Source organism: Anarrhichthys ocellatus, unplaced genomic scaffold, assembly GCF_004355925.1.
Source record: "Anarrhichthys ocellatus isolate YVR2014 unplaced genomic scaffold, GSC_Weel_1.0 scaffold29, whole genome shotgun sequence".
In the NCBI taxonomy this organism is placed as follows: Eukaryota; Metazoa; Chordata; class Actinopteri; order Perciformes; family Anarhichadidae; genus Anarrhichthys; species Anarrhichthys ocellatus.
Window position 1 is genome coordinate 5,400,305 of NW_022280059.1, and position 19,063 is coordinate 5,419,367.

Sequence of the window (19,063 nt, forward strand, 5' to 3'; positions counted from 1 at the left end):
AAAAGTGTGGCTAAAAATACTATTGGCAGTTTTTGTGGGCTACATCAACATTTCTAATTCAAACTATAACAACACTTGGGTTTTCTCCATATTTTCTGTCATATTATTGAAAAGAAATCAATCAAAGAAGTAAAAACACAAATTGCTCTCGCAGTATTCTAGACAAACCTCAACTGCACACCCAAACTGTCATAGAGCTGAGAATTGATGGGACATTAATAATCTTTTTTCCTCAAAGTTATTTCTTGGAGAAACTTTCCAGAACTGTACTTAGGATATCATTCTGCAGTAGTTGTGGTTTTCAGTGGGGCCCTAGAGCCGACATCATTGACTGATCTCTCTCTGAAGACCCCGAGCAGAGAAAAATGCAAAGACACTGCTCATGCTAAAAGCATTCCCCGTCTCTCTAATAAAAAGCCTATTCTTTCGGCCTTTCGCTGGCGCGATCAGCTGCCAAAACAAACAGGCGCTGTGATGAATGTAATAAATATGATCGATGGGATATCTGGCGCTGCTGACCTCACACCACGCGCCAGAGTCCAGGGAGCAGGTGCTGCCCAGATTTACAACCCTCCCCCCAATCTCATGACCACATCTCCACCCACCCACCCCCCTACAGCTCACACTGAGTCTCAGAGAACCAGGCTTAATATTGGCTGTGGCTGAACTTTATGTACAACATGACCATGCACGAATCCTATCACCACCAATAAAACCAGCAATGAATTTACAGATCATCAAGCCGTCAGTCATGGCTGACAGTTATTCGTGTAATTTCTGCTGGGAGGAGCGCACAGGGCTGTAAGTGCTCCTTGTGTATTTACTTATGAAGATGAGCTGAATTAATAAAACATAAAGAAGCTAATTGATCTGAAGGCAGCGCCAGCTCTGGAAAGGAGCATAAACCAGGCGAGGCGTTTTATCAAATAACAGCAAAGACACTATTAAGATTGGATTTACCTCTGAGAGTCGTAGAGCGAAGCCCAGTTTCTTATGACACATTAAAAACTTAGAACACACAAAGTACTGGGCACAGACTTTGTTAAAGTCTGTGCCCAGACTGTGGCACAGTGTTAAGTGTACATAAACAGACCGTTTATGTACACTTAACACTTCTGTCTCTAAAATATATACAATGAAAAAAAAGACTGCTTGGCTGATGAAGTTGTGGCTGAAATTCGACAGCGGCTCGGATTTTATGAAGCATGCCTTATGTGAGCTCTCCAGCACATTCAAACAGCTGTGAAGCTACAGCTGTTATACAGCTAATATTATATAAGTCTCAGTTGGTGTTGTCCAAAAAACAAGTTACCTAGCTCCTTGCTGTATATTACAGAGTGGTTGTAATTACTCTTGACAAAGAATTATGCTGCTAAGTCAATACAATATTGTACACACTGGTTTACTGTCTTGTTGACAGGTTGTTGACCAAAGGTGTATTATGAAAGACTGGAAACTTCATTTGGAAGTTGCTCACTGCGCCAAAAACTATGCAGACTTAAGAGTTTTTGGGCCCTGAATTGTCTGAATTGCTTTGTAATGCATGGAAAACAAGGAGGTCAAAGAATACATAGCCAAGTATGAATTCCTCTGAAGTCAGAGGAGCCACAGCATTCCCTCCTCTCCACTTTGAGATGGTGACCCATTTACATCCTGAGGAAACACTGATTATCCTTTCACTGAGAAATTAAGTGTGTTTGACGGGGCAGGAGCAGCTGATTATTAGCACTTAGCAAAACCCTATCCAATCTTCTTCCCAATTATCACGAGGACACTAGAAACGTGAATCTGAATATCCTAATTTAATTCTCCCCTCATAGTCTTTGTGCTTTCGACCCTCGCGCTCTCGTGCTAACTCCCATCTCAAATCTTACCCCCCCTCGAGTGCCTCTTGACCACATTACTCCACTTCCTATCCTAACAAGAACGGATAATAGAGACATTTCCTGGGATGTTGCTAGGCTAAGCTGTGTGGATCAGGGAGATGAAAAGAGATTGGATGGGGAACAAAAAAAAAAACTCAACTGGCCTCAGCAGCTCAGAGGCTGTGGGGAAGCTGTGTGCAGGACATTAGTGCATGTTTATAACTAATTATATCTTAAGTGAACAGCTTCGCCAGGCGCGGCCAGAGATCTGTCTCTATTGTTGCACTGGTAGGACATGAGCACTGTTGCTGCACTGGGGGTAATATGTGAGAATGCAGCTAGCTGAGCATGTAGCACACTTTCTTCTATCCTGATTACCATGGTACTAAGAGTGATGAACATGAGATGTGTGTCACGCTGATGCTGTGTGGTGACTCTTGGGTAATATATGTCGTGAGTGACACTTTGAAGGAAATTGGATTTCAGGGAGGGGACTCAAGGCCAGCGCCTCAGCCCAGTGATGAGAAGGATGAAGAGAGAGTAGACCTCTCCATCTCTCTCATGGTAAAGCTGTCAGTGCCATGTACCCAGACACAGAGCACTCAAACTCCTGCATCAATAAGGGTTAAAAACACACCTTGGCTCCACCCACTGAGCCTCAACAATACAAGGACAATCTGTAAGCAACATCTCTGTTGTCAAGGTATGCTTTAGTCACACAAGAGCTAAATGCTGATATTGTTTCTCAATGTAGAGTTGAATATGCTCAAGTTTACATACCGGTATGAAGATGAGCAACCATTTGTAATGTGTTCTTTTCAAAACAGCTAGCGTCACCTAAAATCTAATTATCTTGGCTGTGCATATACAATATGAAGAAGAAAGCAGTATTTGATATGCGGGGATTAACTATGCAATGATCCATAATCTAATTATTTATTCCTCTTCAAAACAATGGCAGTGTTGTTAGCAAAAACTTGTAGCAACCTGCCCCGCGCATTTTAGTTCCCATTAAACTAGCTTGTATGTTGCCCGTATGCATGTGAACAGGACCTGGCAACATGTTATTTGATGTGCAATGAGAGCAAAGCGCTCAGAACTTTTCATTCATATTATCAAAAGTAAAGGCAGTGTGACAGATTACGGCTAAACTTAGTCAGATGCTAAGACAGCTGTCATATAAAGTTTAGGGGTCGAGGTCAATATCACATTAAAATGAAATATTTAAGAGATAAATATGAAAAACAACAGTTCAAAGTGTTCGTAAAAAACTCTTTTGTTGGCTCTTTTCTTCTTTTGCTTTCAGAAAAAGAAGGCCTCCATTATCATTATGCAATACTTCCAATGTACATTGTTCATGAAAAAGTTAACAATGAACAAATGTTTTGGACCCAACCTTTTGACGTCTAACCATTTAAATCTATCTGTACATGTATCACCAAAGCATTTGCACCTTTGTAAATTGCATATTTTCTGGATGTTTTGGGACAACTTGCCACCGCCTATTCTCACCAGTTTAAAGCTTTTTCCATAAAGAATGAACAATCATATCACAGCTGTGACCAATAACATTCAACATTGGCTTTGTTTATTGAATTTTGTGGCATACTGGCTGAAACATTCATATTGAAGTATAAATAAGGCTTAAAGCTAATGTATACTTCAGTGGAAATGTGCCAGGTGACAAAGTGTCAGCTGACAGAACCGTGTCACACAACACTTTCACTTTCATAGTTCAGTGATGGTATGAGGTCTTAGGTCAAGTTAAATGCATAGTGTGTCGGATTCATGGGAACCTACTTGCAAAAGTGGAATATAGAGTAACATTCACAAATGTTTTCACAAGTGTATAATCACCTGAAACTGAGAAGTGCGCCATGTTGCATCGCCATGTTTCTACAGTAGCCCAGAATGGACAAACCAAACATTGGCTCCACAGAGAGCATTTCACGTTTTTACGTCACCTGCCAGAGAGTGCAAAAACTGGGGTCTCAGCAGCAGCGGCCGAACTTCCGTTGCTCCTAGAGTACTGTTACCATGTTAAGGAGGACCTCTGAGCGAGGCGAACTGGGTTACCACGGTTTTTCACTCTGCGCTTCACGTTACTGCAGACGTGAAAAGGGAATAGTGAGAGGAAGGGTTTTCAGTTGATTCAGTAGGCATGGAAATTTAGTATGCCTAAATGTGTGAGGCACAAAATGCCTATCCGATCTCTGCGATTGTTCGGCACTGACTTTTTTCTCACATCAGCCATCTGCACATCCATCAGAACAGTGAACGGTTTGCTGTAGGGGCGACCGCTTTAGAAACAAATAACACGGTATGACAGTAGTCTGGAGTTCTCTATTCTGCAGCCAATCAGTGGCGACTGTGTGGCAACCTTAAATTCCCTCACCTTTTCCCTATCTTTATTTCCATAACCTGACAAATACAACGGCTCTCTGAAGTTGCTGTCCTTTGTGATCTGTGACGAACGCAACGGTAGCTGTCAGTGTAGAGGGAGGATACGAGTGCTATTGTGCTCTCTGAAGTCACGCTCAGCCTTTCATGTCGAGACAGAAGAACCAAAAGACCTGTCTCTACTGTGTGTGTCTGCCTGCCAAGCAGCGGCTAGCAGAGTGCAAGTGCGAGAGTTTTTAGCGTGCCTCTCTAATCCACTGCCTTCACACAGGTCAGTCTCATTTATTATGAATGTGAAGTTCTGCGCAAAGCTCTTTGATATCGGGAAACAATTTAGAGCTGGCTGAGAGTCAATGTCTTGTGGGACCAATAAAAAACACTTTTAATGTGTTGCAAACTTCAGGTCTTCAGCATGTGGTTCCTTATAAAATTCACTGTAGGCTTGATTGATCCCAGGTGACTACCATAGACAGACATCACCGTGTCATTGCCTAAAACCGTGCAAGCTGTTTTTAATTTTATATGATGTAAAAAAAAAAATGGGTCAGGTTACAGTATGAGCCACATTGATGTTTAGTTCTTCACTCAACTCAACTCTTTATTTCAGAAAGTAAACACATTAGTAAATGACAAGATTGCAAGGACATACCACCCTTCTTCCTCAATGTCATGTGTAAGTGTGAGATCAGACCAACAGGTAAACTTACTCATAATTCAATGAACCTCTTTCTTAATGAGGGTCACTGAGCTCAAAGGCAAAGACAAAATCAAACACAACCAGGCACCTAAAGACTCTACACTGTAACGCTTGAAGGTACACTCCATTTTCACCCGAGCTAAAAACTGGCAGCTGTCAAGAGTCACGCTCTCTGAAAATGGAGTCTTTGGCAGCCGCCCGCTTTGTTCTATCAGTGGCAGACTGAGGTATTAGGGCACATTAGTCTCATTTCCAATTCACTGACCGGGCCAGATTGATTCCCTTCATTTTCATGCACAGATGGGATTAAATGTCCAGATTAAAGATAAACTCCTGGCACTGTCCACTGGACATATTTATCATTCTAAAGATGAACCCAAATGCAGTGAGGCAAATATAACATGATTTTCCCCTTTCAGCCCTCATTCAAAGCTTGCCAAGTCTGTTGAAAACTGGGAACCTTGACTTTATGGTTTACACAGAGTTTAAACGTAAAGAGTCCTGTATTATAGTTGTTTGGGCTCAACAATTTAAATATCTCGGCACCACTGATAAAACGAGCGGAGTGATACTGATGATAATCGTATGGTTTTGGCAGTTAGTCTGCATTTCAAGCAAAATAAAAACGAGAGCTGCCAAGCTGCTGCACACATTGGTGAAGCTCGTAGCGGTTTTGGCAGCTAATTTGGACTTCCCTTCTCTGCACAAGATTTCCTGAAGCTGTGTGAGGTCCAGTAAATGACCTAGGGAGGTAGGACAACACACTGTGAACACTTTTTACCCTCACTCTGGGGTAAAGGGCTTAAAAAAAAAAAACACATGCCTCATTACTAATTTTCTTCAGACTTGAATCCTTTGTGTGTGCTAGCCAGTCCCTCAGGTGAGGACCCCCTTTCCGGCACTTCATTTCCCCACAGAGCTCTGCGGTCTGAGGCGATACAGGCTACATAAACTGATGCATTTGAGGTGGCGCTCTGTGCCTTCTTTTCCCACAACTCTCCCTTTTCAACACTCAAAATTGGGAAAATCTAAGCAGCTGTCACAACATGAAGATCGTGTTTTTAATATATATTTGCCATGGAAACACATGGAAACTGTTGCCTTACATTGAAGTGTATTTATTCAGTCTCAATACTTTACAAATGTGAGAAGATTGCTGTTTGAAAAATGTAAACAATTCGCTCCCAAAAGTGCATTTTGTAATCCCTTTGATTACTAGTCCAAGGTGTAGCAGGTTTGTATACCTGGTGTAATAGACAACACATGATTGATTGTAAAAAAAATATAACAAAGGATGGACCTGATATTTCACAGTGGTTCTGTATGTATGCAAGGACACATTTAGGTATCATGAGAAAGCAGCAGCAGTACCTGTGTAGCCCAAAGTGTTGTCATCCTCATGTTCGGTGGTGGGAGCTGGTGTTGCCCCTTCGCTGGCCCCGTCCTGAGCGACTCCCGTCTCTGTCAACAATAATACCACAGGGACTGAGAACCCAGATGCATTCTGCCCACCTTCCCCACCCACGGTCCAAACCTCAAGCCCTCCGCATCCTTGACACGAGCAGAGAGCGACCACACAAAGAAGTAGTGCCGGGCTCCATCCTTGTAAACTCTGCCTCTGTCTGCAGAATCCAAACACCCACATTGCAGTAAACAACACAACACCCACAATCCCAACAGTTGTGTATAATCCAAGTGTGTCTGGGGGAAACACACTGATAATGCCAGGTAAAAAAATCAATCAGTCGTTGGGAATAGATCCATCAGATTGATGTGTTGATGCAGTTTCCAGCTTTCTTTGCCTCTGAGCTCAGCAGGAGGTTGTTCTGTTGTCCTGTGTTGGGCTTGAGTGTAAGTGTGTGGGTTTAAAACAGAGTCATCTCTATCCTATCAATAGCCCTAAGTGGCTGCACCTCTAAGGGGACATATGGCCAGGACAGAGGGAGGGAGGACCGGGGCACACTCCGCATGATTGACAACGCCACTCTGCATGCACACGCACACAGTCCTGATGCAAATACAATGATGCACCATTAATTACTAATCAGCTCCTTTTGATTCGGGCGCCCGTCTTTGTGCCTGTGTCCTCTCTAGAGTGACAGGTTGAGTGTGTGCGACAGGAGGTGTGAGGGCGGGACAGTTGGGAGGGAGGCAAGAAAAAGAGAGGCCAAGAGGGGTGTATATGGCTTACGGGGGAGATGGGAGGCCAACTGTGCCCTTATGATGGCTCCGTGTGACATAAATCAGACTCGACCATGCCCATTCTCTTTGTGGCTCTCTGACAGTGGGTTGATTTGGGTGAGAGGAATCACAATCAAAGTGCATCCAACCCCTTTAGCTAAGTGAGCGGCAGTCTGTCGGAAGTATCCGTTTCCTCAATTAGATCTGGCGTTACTTCTGATAAACAGCAGACCGGCAGACGGAATTGTTCATCGGAGAGAGCTTTAGATCAGCGGGGTGTGAAGAAGAGGGTGACCCGTCACTTCATCTGCCCCTCCCGCCGTAGAAGAACTGACAAAAACGAATCTACGCAGATATTTTCAAAACACACTGATGACCCCAAAACCCACTTTACAACAGTTATGGACTCATCGTTAATAGTAGACACAAAAAAAAAGACAGCAAAAGGGGCCTCACGCTGGGCCGAACGTATTATCTGGCACTTCTCCGCCTGTCTGTTTATCCAAACAGCAACGTCTGACTGAAGACGATACAGGAGAGCAGGGCCTCTGAGTCACACAAAAATAACCACGTAGGTTACTCGGAGTAATGCACATGAATGAAGTGCGATGATACACATGACGTACGAGATGAGAACATGACACGACAGAAACACAGACATCAAGCAGAGGCCGGCACACTGTCTGACACTTACAGCATAACACCAGTCAGGTATATGTAGTGGTTTCAATTCAAAACAGGCAAATTCAAAACAAAAGCAACATCTGCCTCTGTTAATAAAGTAGCTGGGATCAAATGCAAATATCAAAACACGAAGCTGTTCAGAAACAAGAAGTCTTTTAGAATTATTTTAGCAAAAAGTTCACATACAACCACTAAAAACCACGTACAAACCAAATAATTTATATATTTTCTTCCAATGTTTAAACAATAGTTTGACTCACTGATTGGCTTGACATTAAACATATAAATGGAGAAAGAAAGTTCATTCTTGACAAACTAATAACACAATTTAGTCAATATAAATATTACAATTAGCATACAATTCTTTGCAAAGAGTATTAAATCTATTTTGCCCTCAAGCCTTATATACTGTATCTGTTCCTTCATGTCTTCCTCTGTCTGATTCCCTGTGTGGTCCACAGTCAGAGGTCCAATTAGAGACCACTTCAGAGCTCATTAACAGGTGGAGTGCCCCCTGGGGCATCAGAGTCAGGACCTCAATGTCGCCTCACTACCCCCTTTTAGCCTCAACACTGCATCCAGCTCCCCTGTTGGCTAATTAATGGGGCACATGTGCAGATAACTGACTGCTCACCAAAAGATACAAAGGCAGGCCTGCCCCCCCCCTACCGTCATTCCTCCTGGACCCCAGACTATAAGTCCTGGCCCCGAGCCCTCCTCAAAACATGAGAGCATGTCCTCTTTTCTGGCTCGCAGGCCTTTCGTCAATCCATGCAGGCTTCTGGCCCCGTTTCTATAGAATATCCATAAATGATGAGGTCTACTCAAACTAGATTTGACTTGAGTGGTTGTTTGCAACGCTGTGGCTGCTATGTGGACCCAATCAGCACAAAGCCGTGTGCAACCTGACATGACAATAAACCTGATGTGTAACTTATTGCCGCTGTGGTCAAGGTTGTTTAGTTTGACAAACGCTGCAAGCGCCTAATAGATGTAAAAGAAGAAGCCGGAGAGGCTAGCTGTTGTCTCATTGTCATCTTGCCATGTATTGGCAGCAGTGCTCCGGCCCTGGCAGCCCGTATAAAGTGATGGATGGGCTTAAAATGATGAGAGTGGGGAGTCTGACTCTGGGGCTTAACTGGACTGACTGATTATTTGCTGTACTGTAGGACAAGTTCCTTCACACAGCCTGAGCAGAGAGGCAGCATATTTCTGTAACATGACCTCAAGCAATTTCAATGATTAAATTGTTTTCTTGGAAAATGTTCTCCCCTTACATCTGTGTTTTGAACAGCCGGCAAAAATGCTAATTGTGGGGCAAAGCAACCTAGATTTCCCTTCTTTCGTTTGTAGCATTCTTTTTGCAAGTTGAACATTCAAATGAGGTCCCTGCTCCTTAATGCATAACACCATCTTAAGAGTATCGTCTATATTTTGACCTGGATTCAATAGCTCTGACCATTATTGAAGACTGACAAAAGAAGACAAACAGTACAAAAAGAAGTCTTTGTAAAAAGTACTTTTTTTTTTAGCAGGAGCTAGTTTGTCCGCTTCATCTGTTTCCACGGCCCCGTTACACTCATTTCCATTTTGATTACACTTTCTTTGTTTTCTGCATGACTAATGGGGTTTTAATCGGGCCTTGAGAGAATACATACATATGCTGTTAGCACACACTGCTGCAGAGAAAACGAATTGGGCAAAGTCAAATAACTCTTAAAATAACTATCAAAAAGAAATGTAAGCGGCAACTGCGGCATTTAAACACAAAGCCCCTGAAAGTCAAGTGTAGAGATGAATAACATACGGTGTCAACAAGGAGATCTATTTATTAATATCTACTTCTGTAAATTTGTATCTTTGTAAATTTCTAAATATGTAAATTGTATTTAACTTGTGCCTTCTATTTTTATGCTGCTATTATTATTATTTTTAAACTTTTTTATTCATTTGTTTTATTTTTAACTCCAAAAATTGTCATTGCACCGGAATACAATTACAATGAAGATCTTTGTTATTCTGATCGATCTGTTTGTAAAAAACACAACAATAATAAAGAAAAATCAAATAACAACTTTAATATCAACAAGTTATCATTGCATTGTTAAAAAAACAAACACTAATTGTTACGGTAAGAACAACCAGTGGTAGAAAGTCATTAGACACTGCATGGTGTCCAACCAAACGGTTGAGAGAGAAGCCTTTAAAGGAACAGTTCCACAATTTTGTAAATATGCAGAAACACTTTCTTACCGAGAGTTAGATTTGTAGATTAATATCACTTACGAGAGAGGTATCGATCTTACTCTTCGAACTCTTGCCAATAAAGTAAATCAGTATTTCCCCCAAAATCGAAAAACTATTCTTAAAATAAATGAATAACAATGGATTTACAGTATTTAAAACCAAGTCACAAATCACTGCACAGTTGTGCTGCGGCTGTCGTGAGAAAGAGTAGAAGTGTGTAGAAAATGACACTTTCTACACACACAAAAACACACACACACACGCACACACACACACAAACTTGGCATCAGCTCTGCAGCACAATTGGCCCTTAACTTTCATCATGTAATAAACACTGCCTCCATAACCACTGTAAAGTATATTGCCACCGTCTCCACAGCCATAGCTGTAATGGCAAATTGATGATACATTTAACTCCAGACATTTAATAATTGGAATGCCAGAGTCGTGAACCATTCATCACTAGAGAGGGAAAAACGTATATTTCATGATATGTATCATTACTGTATATATTTAAGGTCACACTGCCAAGCCCTACACATGGTCATTTTTAAGTCTGCATTGCAATTGGCTTTGACTCGATCATTAAAGGATTAACATACAATTTATTCGCCGGTTAAAACATAAAGGCGAATGCCGTATGAGTTTGGCTTACATACTAGAACAATTATGGACACAGTTTGCATTTACATTACAGTTTTTCTAAGTCTGTGTATGTGATACTGAAATAATGCATGGAAGAAAGAGCAGGAGAGGAAGGGATTTGATTATATCCCAGCACCAGTTTAATGTTACACACTGCTATTATGTTTTCAACAGCCATTAAAGATTCCAGCAATGATAGCGACAGTAACAAACTGCAATAATTAGGACTACATGAGTTCCCATGGGTGAACTGCAGTGAAAAGCAAATTTGAAGTGAATGTTAACATCAAATGATTTTGCAGATATTTTCCACGAAAACCCTCTGATGTCCTTGACACTCACAGCTTCATTGCTCGTTGCCGCAGCTTAAGGGAACATAAGTGAAATGACAAACAGAACCGTTCTGATCACACAGTTTGTGAATGAACGGCCATACGCAGGATTTCGTTGTTGACAGCTACACTGCAGTTGTGTGTATTGTCTCTCTTTCCAAATACCGTTTCGTTGGTTACAAAATCCACAGCAAATACATACACGTCAAAACCTCAAGGTTGAAATGTGACTCATCTCTGAAGCCCTGATGGGCTGATTGTGGTTAGATAAAAGTGCAAATGTCAGAGGAGAAATATGTGACAATTGACTTAGTGATAGATTTGCTTGGAGGGCATCGGCAACCAACCACAAAAAGAAAAACAGAGAGGAAGTTCCAAGACAAATAGCTAAATATTGCTAAATATTGCATGGTCACTTGACTGGACTGCTGTGCACTTGCTCAGCAGACTCATCGTGAGTTAGCAGCTCTGTCACAGCTGCAGTTTTATCCCTGGAGAGCAGGTTCATTTGGAAGAAGGGCTTTTGAAAAATACTTTTCAGGGATATCTTGTTGACACACCTTTACATTACGCAATGCATACTATTTAGCCTACTTGATACTTTGCTTCTCAGCTTTGTTTCACATAACTGATGTCTAATAACTTCAAAGCCTGCGAGGAGCCTAAACTTTCTCTGAACTTACTCCCGGTGGATCTGAGGCCTCCTCCAAGCTGTCAAAAGCCCAGATGTCCATCTCTGTGACACTAATACTTTTGGTGCCCATAGAGAGACAGATTGAAGGAATGGGGACGGAGAGAGAGTGAGTGAGAGACTTCTCTTAGTTGAGGAAAAATAAGGTTTTTCAAGGATTTAAAATGTAAGGTGAATCGCTTCTGAATACCTGTTATGTATTAGTCTGATGTGGCGTCTGCAGCTCATGGTCATGACTCATAAGCAACTTGTCGGCATCCACGCCGCCACAGCCGCCAGACTAGGTGACCTTCTCTGACTTCTCACTGCAATACCTGCCTCTTGCAAGAGCCGTACCTCACAATGCCCTCAAATACCATGAGATGTATCTGCATGCGGGGGCGATCTGGCTAAGAGACTCTGAGTAATGACAGTCAATACTTGTTTGTCTGATACTTTTTCTTGTATCAGACAAAAAAACAGGCAAATTTGATCTCCATCAACTTAATATTTCATATGGTCCATGGTGAAGAGAAGGCATTAAAATAAATTCACCATCCTTTTTCACTAGAAACCCTTTTTATTGTCATATACATATACACGAAATTTGACTTCTGCATTTGACCCATCCCTGTATATAGGGAGCAGTGGGCTGCCAATGATTGGCGCCCACTTACACTAGCCCAATTACAAAGAGGACAAGAGACAAGGGGAGGAAAAAAAAAGTCATGTATATGAGAAACTAGAGGCTTATGACTATGGGAAATGAGTTTAGAGGGCAGTGGAGCAAATAATGCAGACCTCATTTCAAGGCTGTGGCACATTAATGACGAACTACAATGATGCTACCTTTCCCTGCTCTTCGATTCGCTTAATCAGCGACATGTGCTCTAAACACAAACACACACACACACACACTCGCAAAAACACCCTCACACAAATTCAAAGGCAAAGGAAAGAGCCCTCAAACTGAATTCACATATGTTTTTTGTATAATCTTTGAAAATTCCATCAATATGTTAATGTGAACGATTCTTTCCCAAACCAAGAGACCAAGAACCAGGCCTCTAATCTGTCATCCCTCCCAGAAACATTCGCTGGAGCTGCTCCATTGACAAAGCCTGACTTTCCAGCCACCAGGACAATTTCACTTGAGCTTTTAGACTTAAAATGAGATGCATACCAAAGTAGCGGTAGCTGTTTTCAGCCAGAAAATGTCACCATACCCGCTCGACTCATGGCTCCAAAATGTGTTTATCCCGGTTTGATTGGAGTAACATTATGCTAATTTAGTTGAACAAAGATGTTAAAGCTTGGTAGGTGTTTATCATCCCCAGTTCATCTGTGCCCTCAGTGGCTGGTAAATGCCTGGAGGCTGTTTGTGCTATTAAATGTAAGCCGAGGGGAATTCTGAAGGTTTTTAATTAGAGATCCAGAGAGGGGAAAACATCCACCAGCGATGTATAACCTTCACAGTCTTTGATGTGATGACACCCGGCTTTCAGTTCACACGGGGCACACCTACTAATCTCTTTCTTCTCTCCAGCTGTGTTATGGTCAAAACAAATGAGCAACCACTAAATGCATCCTGGTTTGGCAATGTTTGCTGCATAGCTCCACTGACTAACGTTTATTGCTTCACACTGTGACTTTTTCCTGACCTCTACGTTGTAAAAACTCAATAGACAATCGAGGTGCTGTTTAAGAAAGGCTACGCCCATATTTAGTCATTAACCAAAGAATGCCTGATGATGGCATTAGATGAAAAGTTGGGGATCACCAAAATAATAACAATTCATCTTGAGAAGAACATAGATGCCTTTATCAAATTGTATGACAATACATTCAATCGTTTAAGAGGTATTTGACTCAAAACCATAAATGTCAACCCCATGGTGGTGCAAGATAAAAAGTCAGGGCATCGCCAAAGTCACCAGGAATCATCACTTGGGGGACATGAACGTACGTATTCACAGAAATTTATGGTAATCCATCCAATAGTTGTTGAGATATTTCACGTTAAATCATAAATGTTAACCTCATGGTGGCCCTGGTCGTTAGGATTCATCATCTGGACAACATGCATGTGCATATGCACACAATTTCATGGCAATACCTTCAATAGTTGATCAGATATTTCAGACTGGATCAAAGTGGTGGACCGACCAACCGACACTGGCATCTGAAGAGCTAAGATAGAGCCAACAAGTAATTACATGTTTCTTGTCAGAGGGATTCTAAGGAATTCCAATTAAAGTCACTTTCTAATGAAGGAGCCTGAAACTAGGGCTCAAATTATTAAAAGAAACTAATACATGATTTGCCCATCGCACATCTCTGGTTGTTGTTTAGAAAGATGCAGACAAGGCCCTTGGCACACGGCAGATTGCTAATGACGTCAAGGTAATGATTCTGTTCACTTTTCTGTGATTGCCTGTGTCACAGTTCAGTCGCCATCTGATCTGAAGTCGAGGAAATTGAACAAACAGCAGGCACTATCTCCCTTTCCCAGCCTCTCTCGCCCACTGTCGACACACACACACACACACACACACACACACACACACACACACACACACACACACACACACACACACACACACACACACACAGCGATTGGTGCTCGTCAGGGAGGAACATGTGTATGCTAATTTACTGGCGCGCACACTATTCACAGTTCAATGAGAGAGTGCAGATAAACCAACTTATGCTCTCAATATGTCTAGTTCTGATTAGAGGAGATGGAAATGAGGCCCTGAGAAGATGTGTGGTGAGAACATTGCAGGCAAGCAGCCAGTTTCTCAGCACCCCTGAAGAGAAAGCCAATGATCTCAGTAGACAGCCAGATCAATAGCAGCTTAGGTCACGGACGTTGTGCCAGGATCTCGCTGCTCTTTGCAACATGAAGTGCAAAGTAGTTGGTGAGACCACAATGCGGCCATGAAGACGGTCCAAATCCACAGGCTAACATGACAAGCATCACTCTTCTCTTGTTGTTCTATTCTAAGTTACAGTAGTTTACAGCTGGGAACTATATGAAATGTCAGCAAGCTCGAGGCACGGCTTTGATTATGGCCTTTGTGACACTGGATAGGGATACTTAGACACTTTGCAAGTAGTCACACAGTCATGCACAATTTGTAATATCATTTTTAGTCCAGAAAACCCAGGGACCAGAGTTTCAAACATCCAGCAAGTCACTGGAAAGGAATGTAAGAGAAGTTGCTGGGAAGCCAGCTGAGATTATACTCATTCAAGGTCTCGTCTGTTGTTAAAAGAATGCCTTTGGCACTGGCAGGATAGTTGTGTTGCGCTAAAAGAAAGACAAATGATGTGTTAAAATATACAGAAAGGCAGTAGGTTGTCGAGTGAAAAAAGTCTTTGGATGAAGGAAATGTAGTCCGTATCACCTAAGGCAAGTTACGTGTTCAAATTCTTCAGGATGAAGGCTGGATCAAGATTTACAATGTGAGAACTCGCCGTGTGCTTTTTCTGACAGGTTAAGCTGTACATTTTCCTCATGGAATTCAGAGAAACAATTGTAAAGCAGTCAAGTGGACTTTTTTTTTTTTTTTTTGAAAATGTCGAGAGGATTTTTTGGGAAAAAGATATCAATCCAACCAGCCCTCAAAGGTAAGAAAATGACCTTATCTTACCTTTAAAACAACATCCTACCAACTCTCATCTCATTAAATCAAAGCTTGTTTCCACCTGATATCCTGCCAGCGGGCATTCAGGTGACGACATAATTATAGGCTATAAAACAATTCACATTATTTCATTACGCATTTGCTCTAACTCTATTCAGGACTAAATCCTGTCAGATAGATTTATTCAATTCATATCTTTCAAAGCATTTATAAAACCTCAACTATATATATGCACAGTATATATCGTTTCGTTATGACGATGATCAATGTAAGATAAATTGGTCTGCATTTGTGAAGACAGCGTTAAGTGTTGCCACTGAATTTCTGCATTCGGCATATAGGCTGCAGAATGACTTATATGCAAGTGTGTATATGGAAGAGGACGGATACCAGCTTTGACTTCCATGCCCATAATTCATATGGAAAGACATCAACAGTGGCCTCACATGGGACCATATAAAGTTGTGTTTGTCAGCTTAGCTAACCCTCAAATCATTAAGTCCTGAAATATAGAAATTGCTCAAAATACCCAAATAAATTATTCAATATTAAACATTTTCCAAGAACTACTAGTGTCAAATAAACCCTGCAATGGGCTTCTCAGGCATAATGATTTCTGTTCGCTACAAAGCAGTGGTGTCACATGACACATGGGAATGCCGAGGCACCCGAGGGCCAGAGGCTGTGAGAAGCAGATCGTAAATCCCGAAAAGGCAAGAAATGCAACAAAAGACGAAGTGCAACTCTTCACATCTCCTGTCGAGACCTCAAGCAGCCCTCCCTCCTGTCACCCCTTCACCACACAAAATCAGCCAAATTTATTAGTGGCAGGTGACTCTCTGATTGCATCTAGGTTATGGACTGATGTGCTATACTGCAGTGGATAACATTACCATCTGTTTGTGTTAAGCTTGGACACAAAACGAAGACTTTTATTCCAAAGACACTAGATACTCTGTTCTTGAAAGTTGAGAATGCAATTGGTGGCACACAATACAATGTGTAATGCAACTGCTTTATCGCAGTAAATCCACAGCTTTGCAAATCACAGAAGGCACCAACAACATTTTTGTAACAATCATGCGTTCAAGAGGGCTACGGAGGGAGAAACGAATGCCATGGTGTCAGACATCTGGTGGTAATATGTCCAATAGTGCCTACATGTGGTGTGGGACTACGTCTGTGCTGTTTCACTGTTACCCTGCAACACTGCTGCTTTCTCAATGCTGAAAATGTCTGCTTCCAGCAGTAGAGAAGACAGCACAAAATGAAGTATGCGGTAAGATGGGTCAACAAATGCAGAGGCACAGACGCAAGACAAATGGCAGTGGCCAAATCACTGAATATTTGCCACTTTAGATAATCACCAGTCGTCTTTTCAAAGTGAAGATACAAAAGAGACTGTTCAGTATGATAACCCTGACCTTGTCTCGTCCAGACTTCCAATTAGCAAATGAACAAGTAGGGTTCATTTTAGATTCCGTGGGGTGAGGCTCCACCGCCAATCTTCATTTGTGCTAATTAATGCCGCTGCCATGGCTGGCCTCGACTGAGTTACACATTGTGGGCGATTCCTGACTGTTCCTCCTATTCACACAGCACTCACAAAAGTCAGCAATACATTTATATTACTATCTTGACATTATAGAGTTGAGCGTTGTTACAGCAAGATGACACCATCTCACTTTGCCGGTTATTTCCAGCCACTTTCACATGGACTTGTTGGAGAAACGATACCTTGAAGTGTAATTTTCTGAGACCGCCACATATGGTGAGAATGATGCTCAATTTAGCATTGCGAGTGAAATCAATACCCAACCCATGCATTCTGTATCCCCAATTGAAGTCGACTTAAAACCCAAAGAAAACATCTCCTTTCTCTCTGTGTTTCGGGAAACAGATGGCTCGACTATCTCCACACAGATGCCAAACACAAACTCTCAGCTAACCAGGGTTTTGTGAGAAAGACTGTGCTTATGCTGGTGGACAGAACTGGGGATTGTTGTGAGGAAATGATGTGTGAAAATGCTGTGTCAGCCAGGGAGGGATGCTGATGCGAAGACCCTCTCAGTTCCCACCACGGAAGACCAACCACGGACACAGCTGGATTGTGCTTACATCGATGTGGATCTGCCACTATGGAAGCCATGCGGACAGGCAGAATTAGTATAGCTATTAAGCTAATTTCCAAAACCATGCTCTTGGAGAAAATACATTCTATAAGCAAGCAAGGACTGAGCAAAAAGGAACCACACAATGAAAGTTTTTCTTCACAGATAGATGTCTTCCATTAAAATTGCCATCTGTGATCACATCATATTTGGTCCAAGTGCAACAGTCACACAGGAGGAATTTCCTCGATCTTATTTGTTGCTCAAAAACAATCACTTGCACAACTCTCAGCCATGAGGCCTCTGGTCAATGGAGTGACCACAATGCGTCTGAGGCAGGCATAACAACACAAAGCCTTGAGCGTGGAGATGCTCTGCTCTCTGGAGGTGTGAGGCCCTTCCTGCAATTACCACTTCATCAGTGAAGTAAAGGGAAAACAGAGGCCCCGGCAGATTCTTGTATGGGATGGTAAACAGCTTGTCCCGTCTTTGCTGTGGTTGGCTGGTAAACATTGCTGCTGTCAGCCAGACAGACTGGCTGCTCTATATGCATGCATTTATGTCTGAGTGACTTACAGTATGTATTTCAGGAAACCAAAAGAGAGGCTGTCTCATCAGCGAAAATGGTAATAAAAGAGTTGACAAACTGTACTTTAATTTGAACCCATTCTGTCAAACTTGAATATTTTAATGTGTAGCCTTAATTATTTATTTTAATTGAACAATGGCAGGAAGAGTATAGCTAATGAAATCTGAAGATCACTTTTTGCACAACCAGAAGAGCTTTTTTTACATCCACATTTTTACCTTTCCCACTTACCCCCTAACTTGCTATGGCCAATTGTCTTGTACTCCTGTCCAGATGCACCTCCTCGAGAGCATGAACCTTGACCAACCGGTATGATTTATCAGAGCAGCAGAACACGATCCTTCACCAGCTTCCTATTCGCAATAACAACGGTTTCACATGAAGACCATCACCAAACTGTTGGAGTGGATGCTAGAATAAATATTAAAGAGGATATATCATGAAAAACTCACTTTTGCAGTGCTTGTGCACATACATTTGGGTATCTGGTGTACCAGCCAATCCACAAACTGTAAAATAAGACAACCCAGTTGTTTTTTGTGGTCTGCCTACATCAGAAAACATGTGATTCAACAAACCATTTGGATTTGGCTCCCCTTATATGTCACATGCAGGCTCATTAGAATACATTTTTTCACACAAGTCAATCAGAGCAGACTAGGCTCTTTTAGGAGGGCATAAAGGTGCTGAAACAGAGCGTTTCAGACAGAGGGTGAATGGAGGTATATTTAGACTGACAGTACGAGAAAAATATATATTTCTTTTTAAGATTAAAGCCAGTAAACATAGTCTAGTAGAAACCCCAAAATATAAATATGAACCTGAAAATGAGCATGATATGTCCCCTTTAACATGTGATGCTGCTGCATCTGCTTAGCTTTAGTGAAATAAGAAGCAGCATGTGACTTATTTTTAATGTTTTTTTGGTGTTCAAGCTATTTATTTTATATATATATATATATATATATATATATATATATATATATATATAT

General features: G+C 41.7%; 1 protein-coding gene across 6 annotated transcripts in view; it reads right to left on the minus strand.

Moving 5' to 3' along the window:
- robo1 (roundabout, axon guidance receptor, homolog 1 (Drosophila)) overlaps nt 1-19,063 on the minus strand; it is a 229,307-nt gene that overhangs the window by 149,531 nt on the left and 60,713 nt on the right. For 2 of the 6 annotated variants that reach the window (XM_031863467.1, XM_031863469.1), the window contains exon 3: nt 6,334-6,423. In XM_031863467.1, coding sequence (XP_031719327.1) covers nt 6,334-6,423 — 90 coding nt within the window. Of the gene's footprint in view, nt 1-6,333; nt 8,267-19,063 lie in introns of those variants that run through there. The other 4 variants (XM_031863462.1, XM_031863461.1, XM_031863465.1 and 1 more) reach the window with 3 other exon arrangements.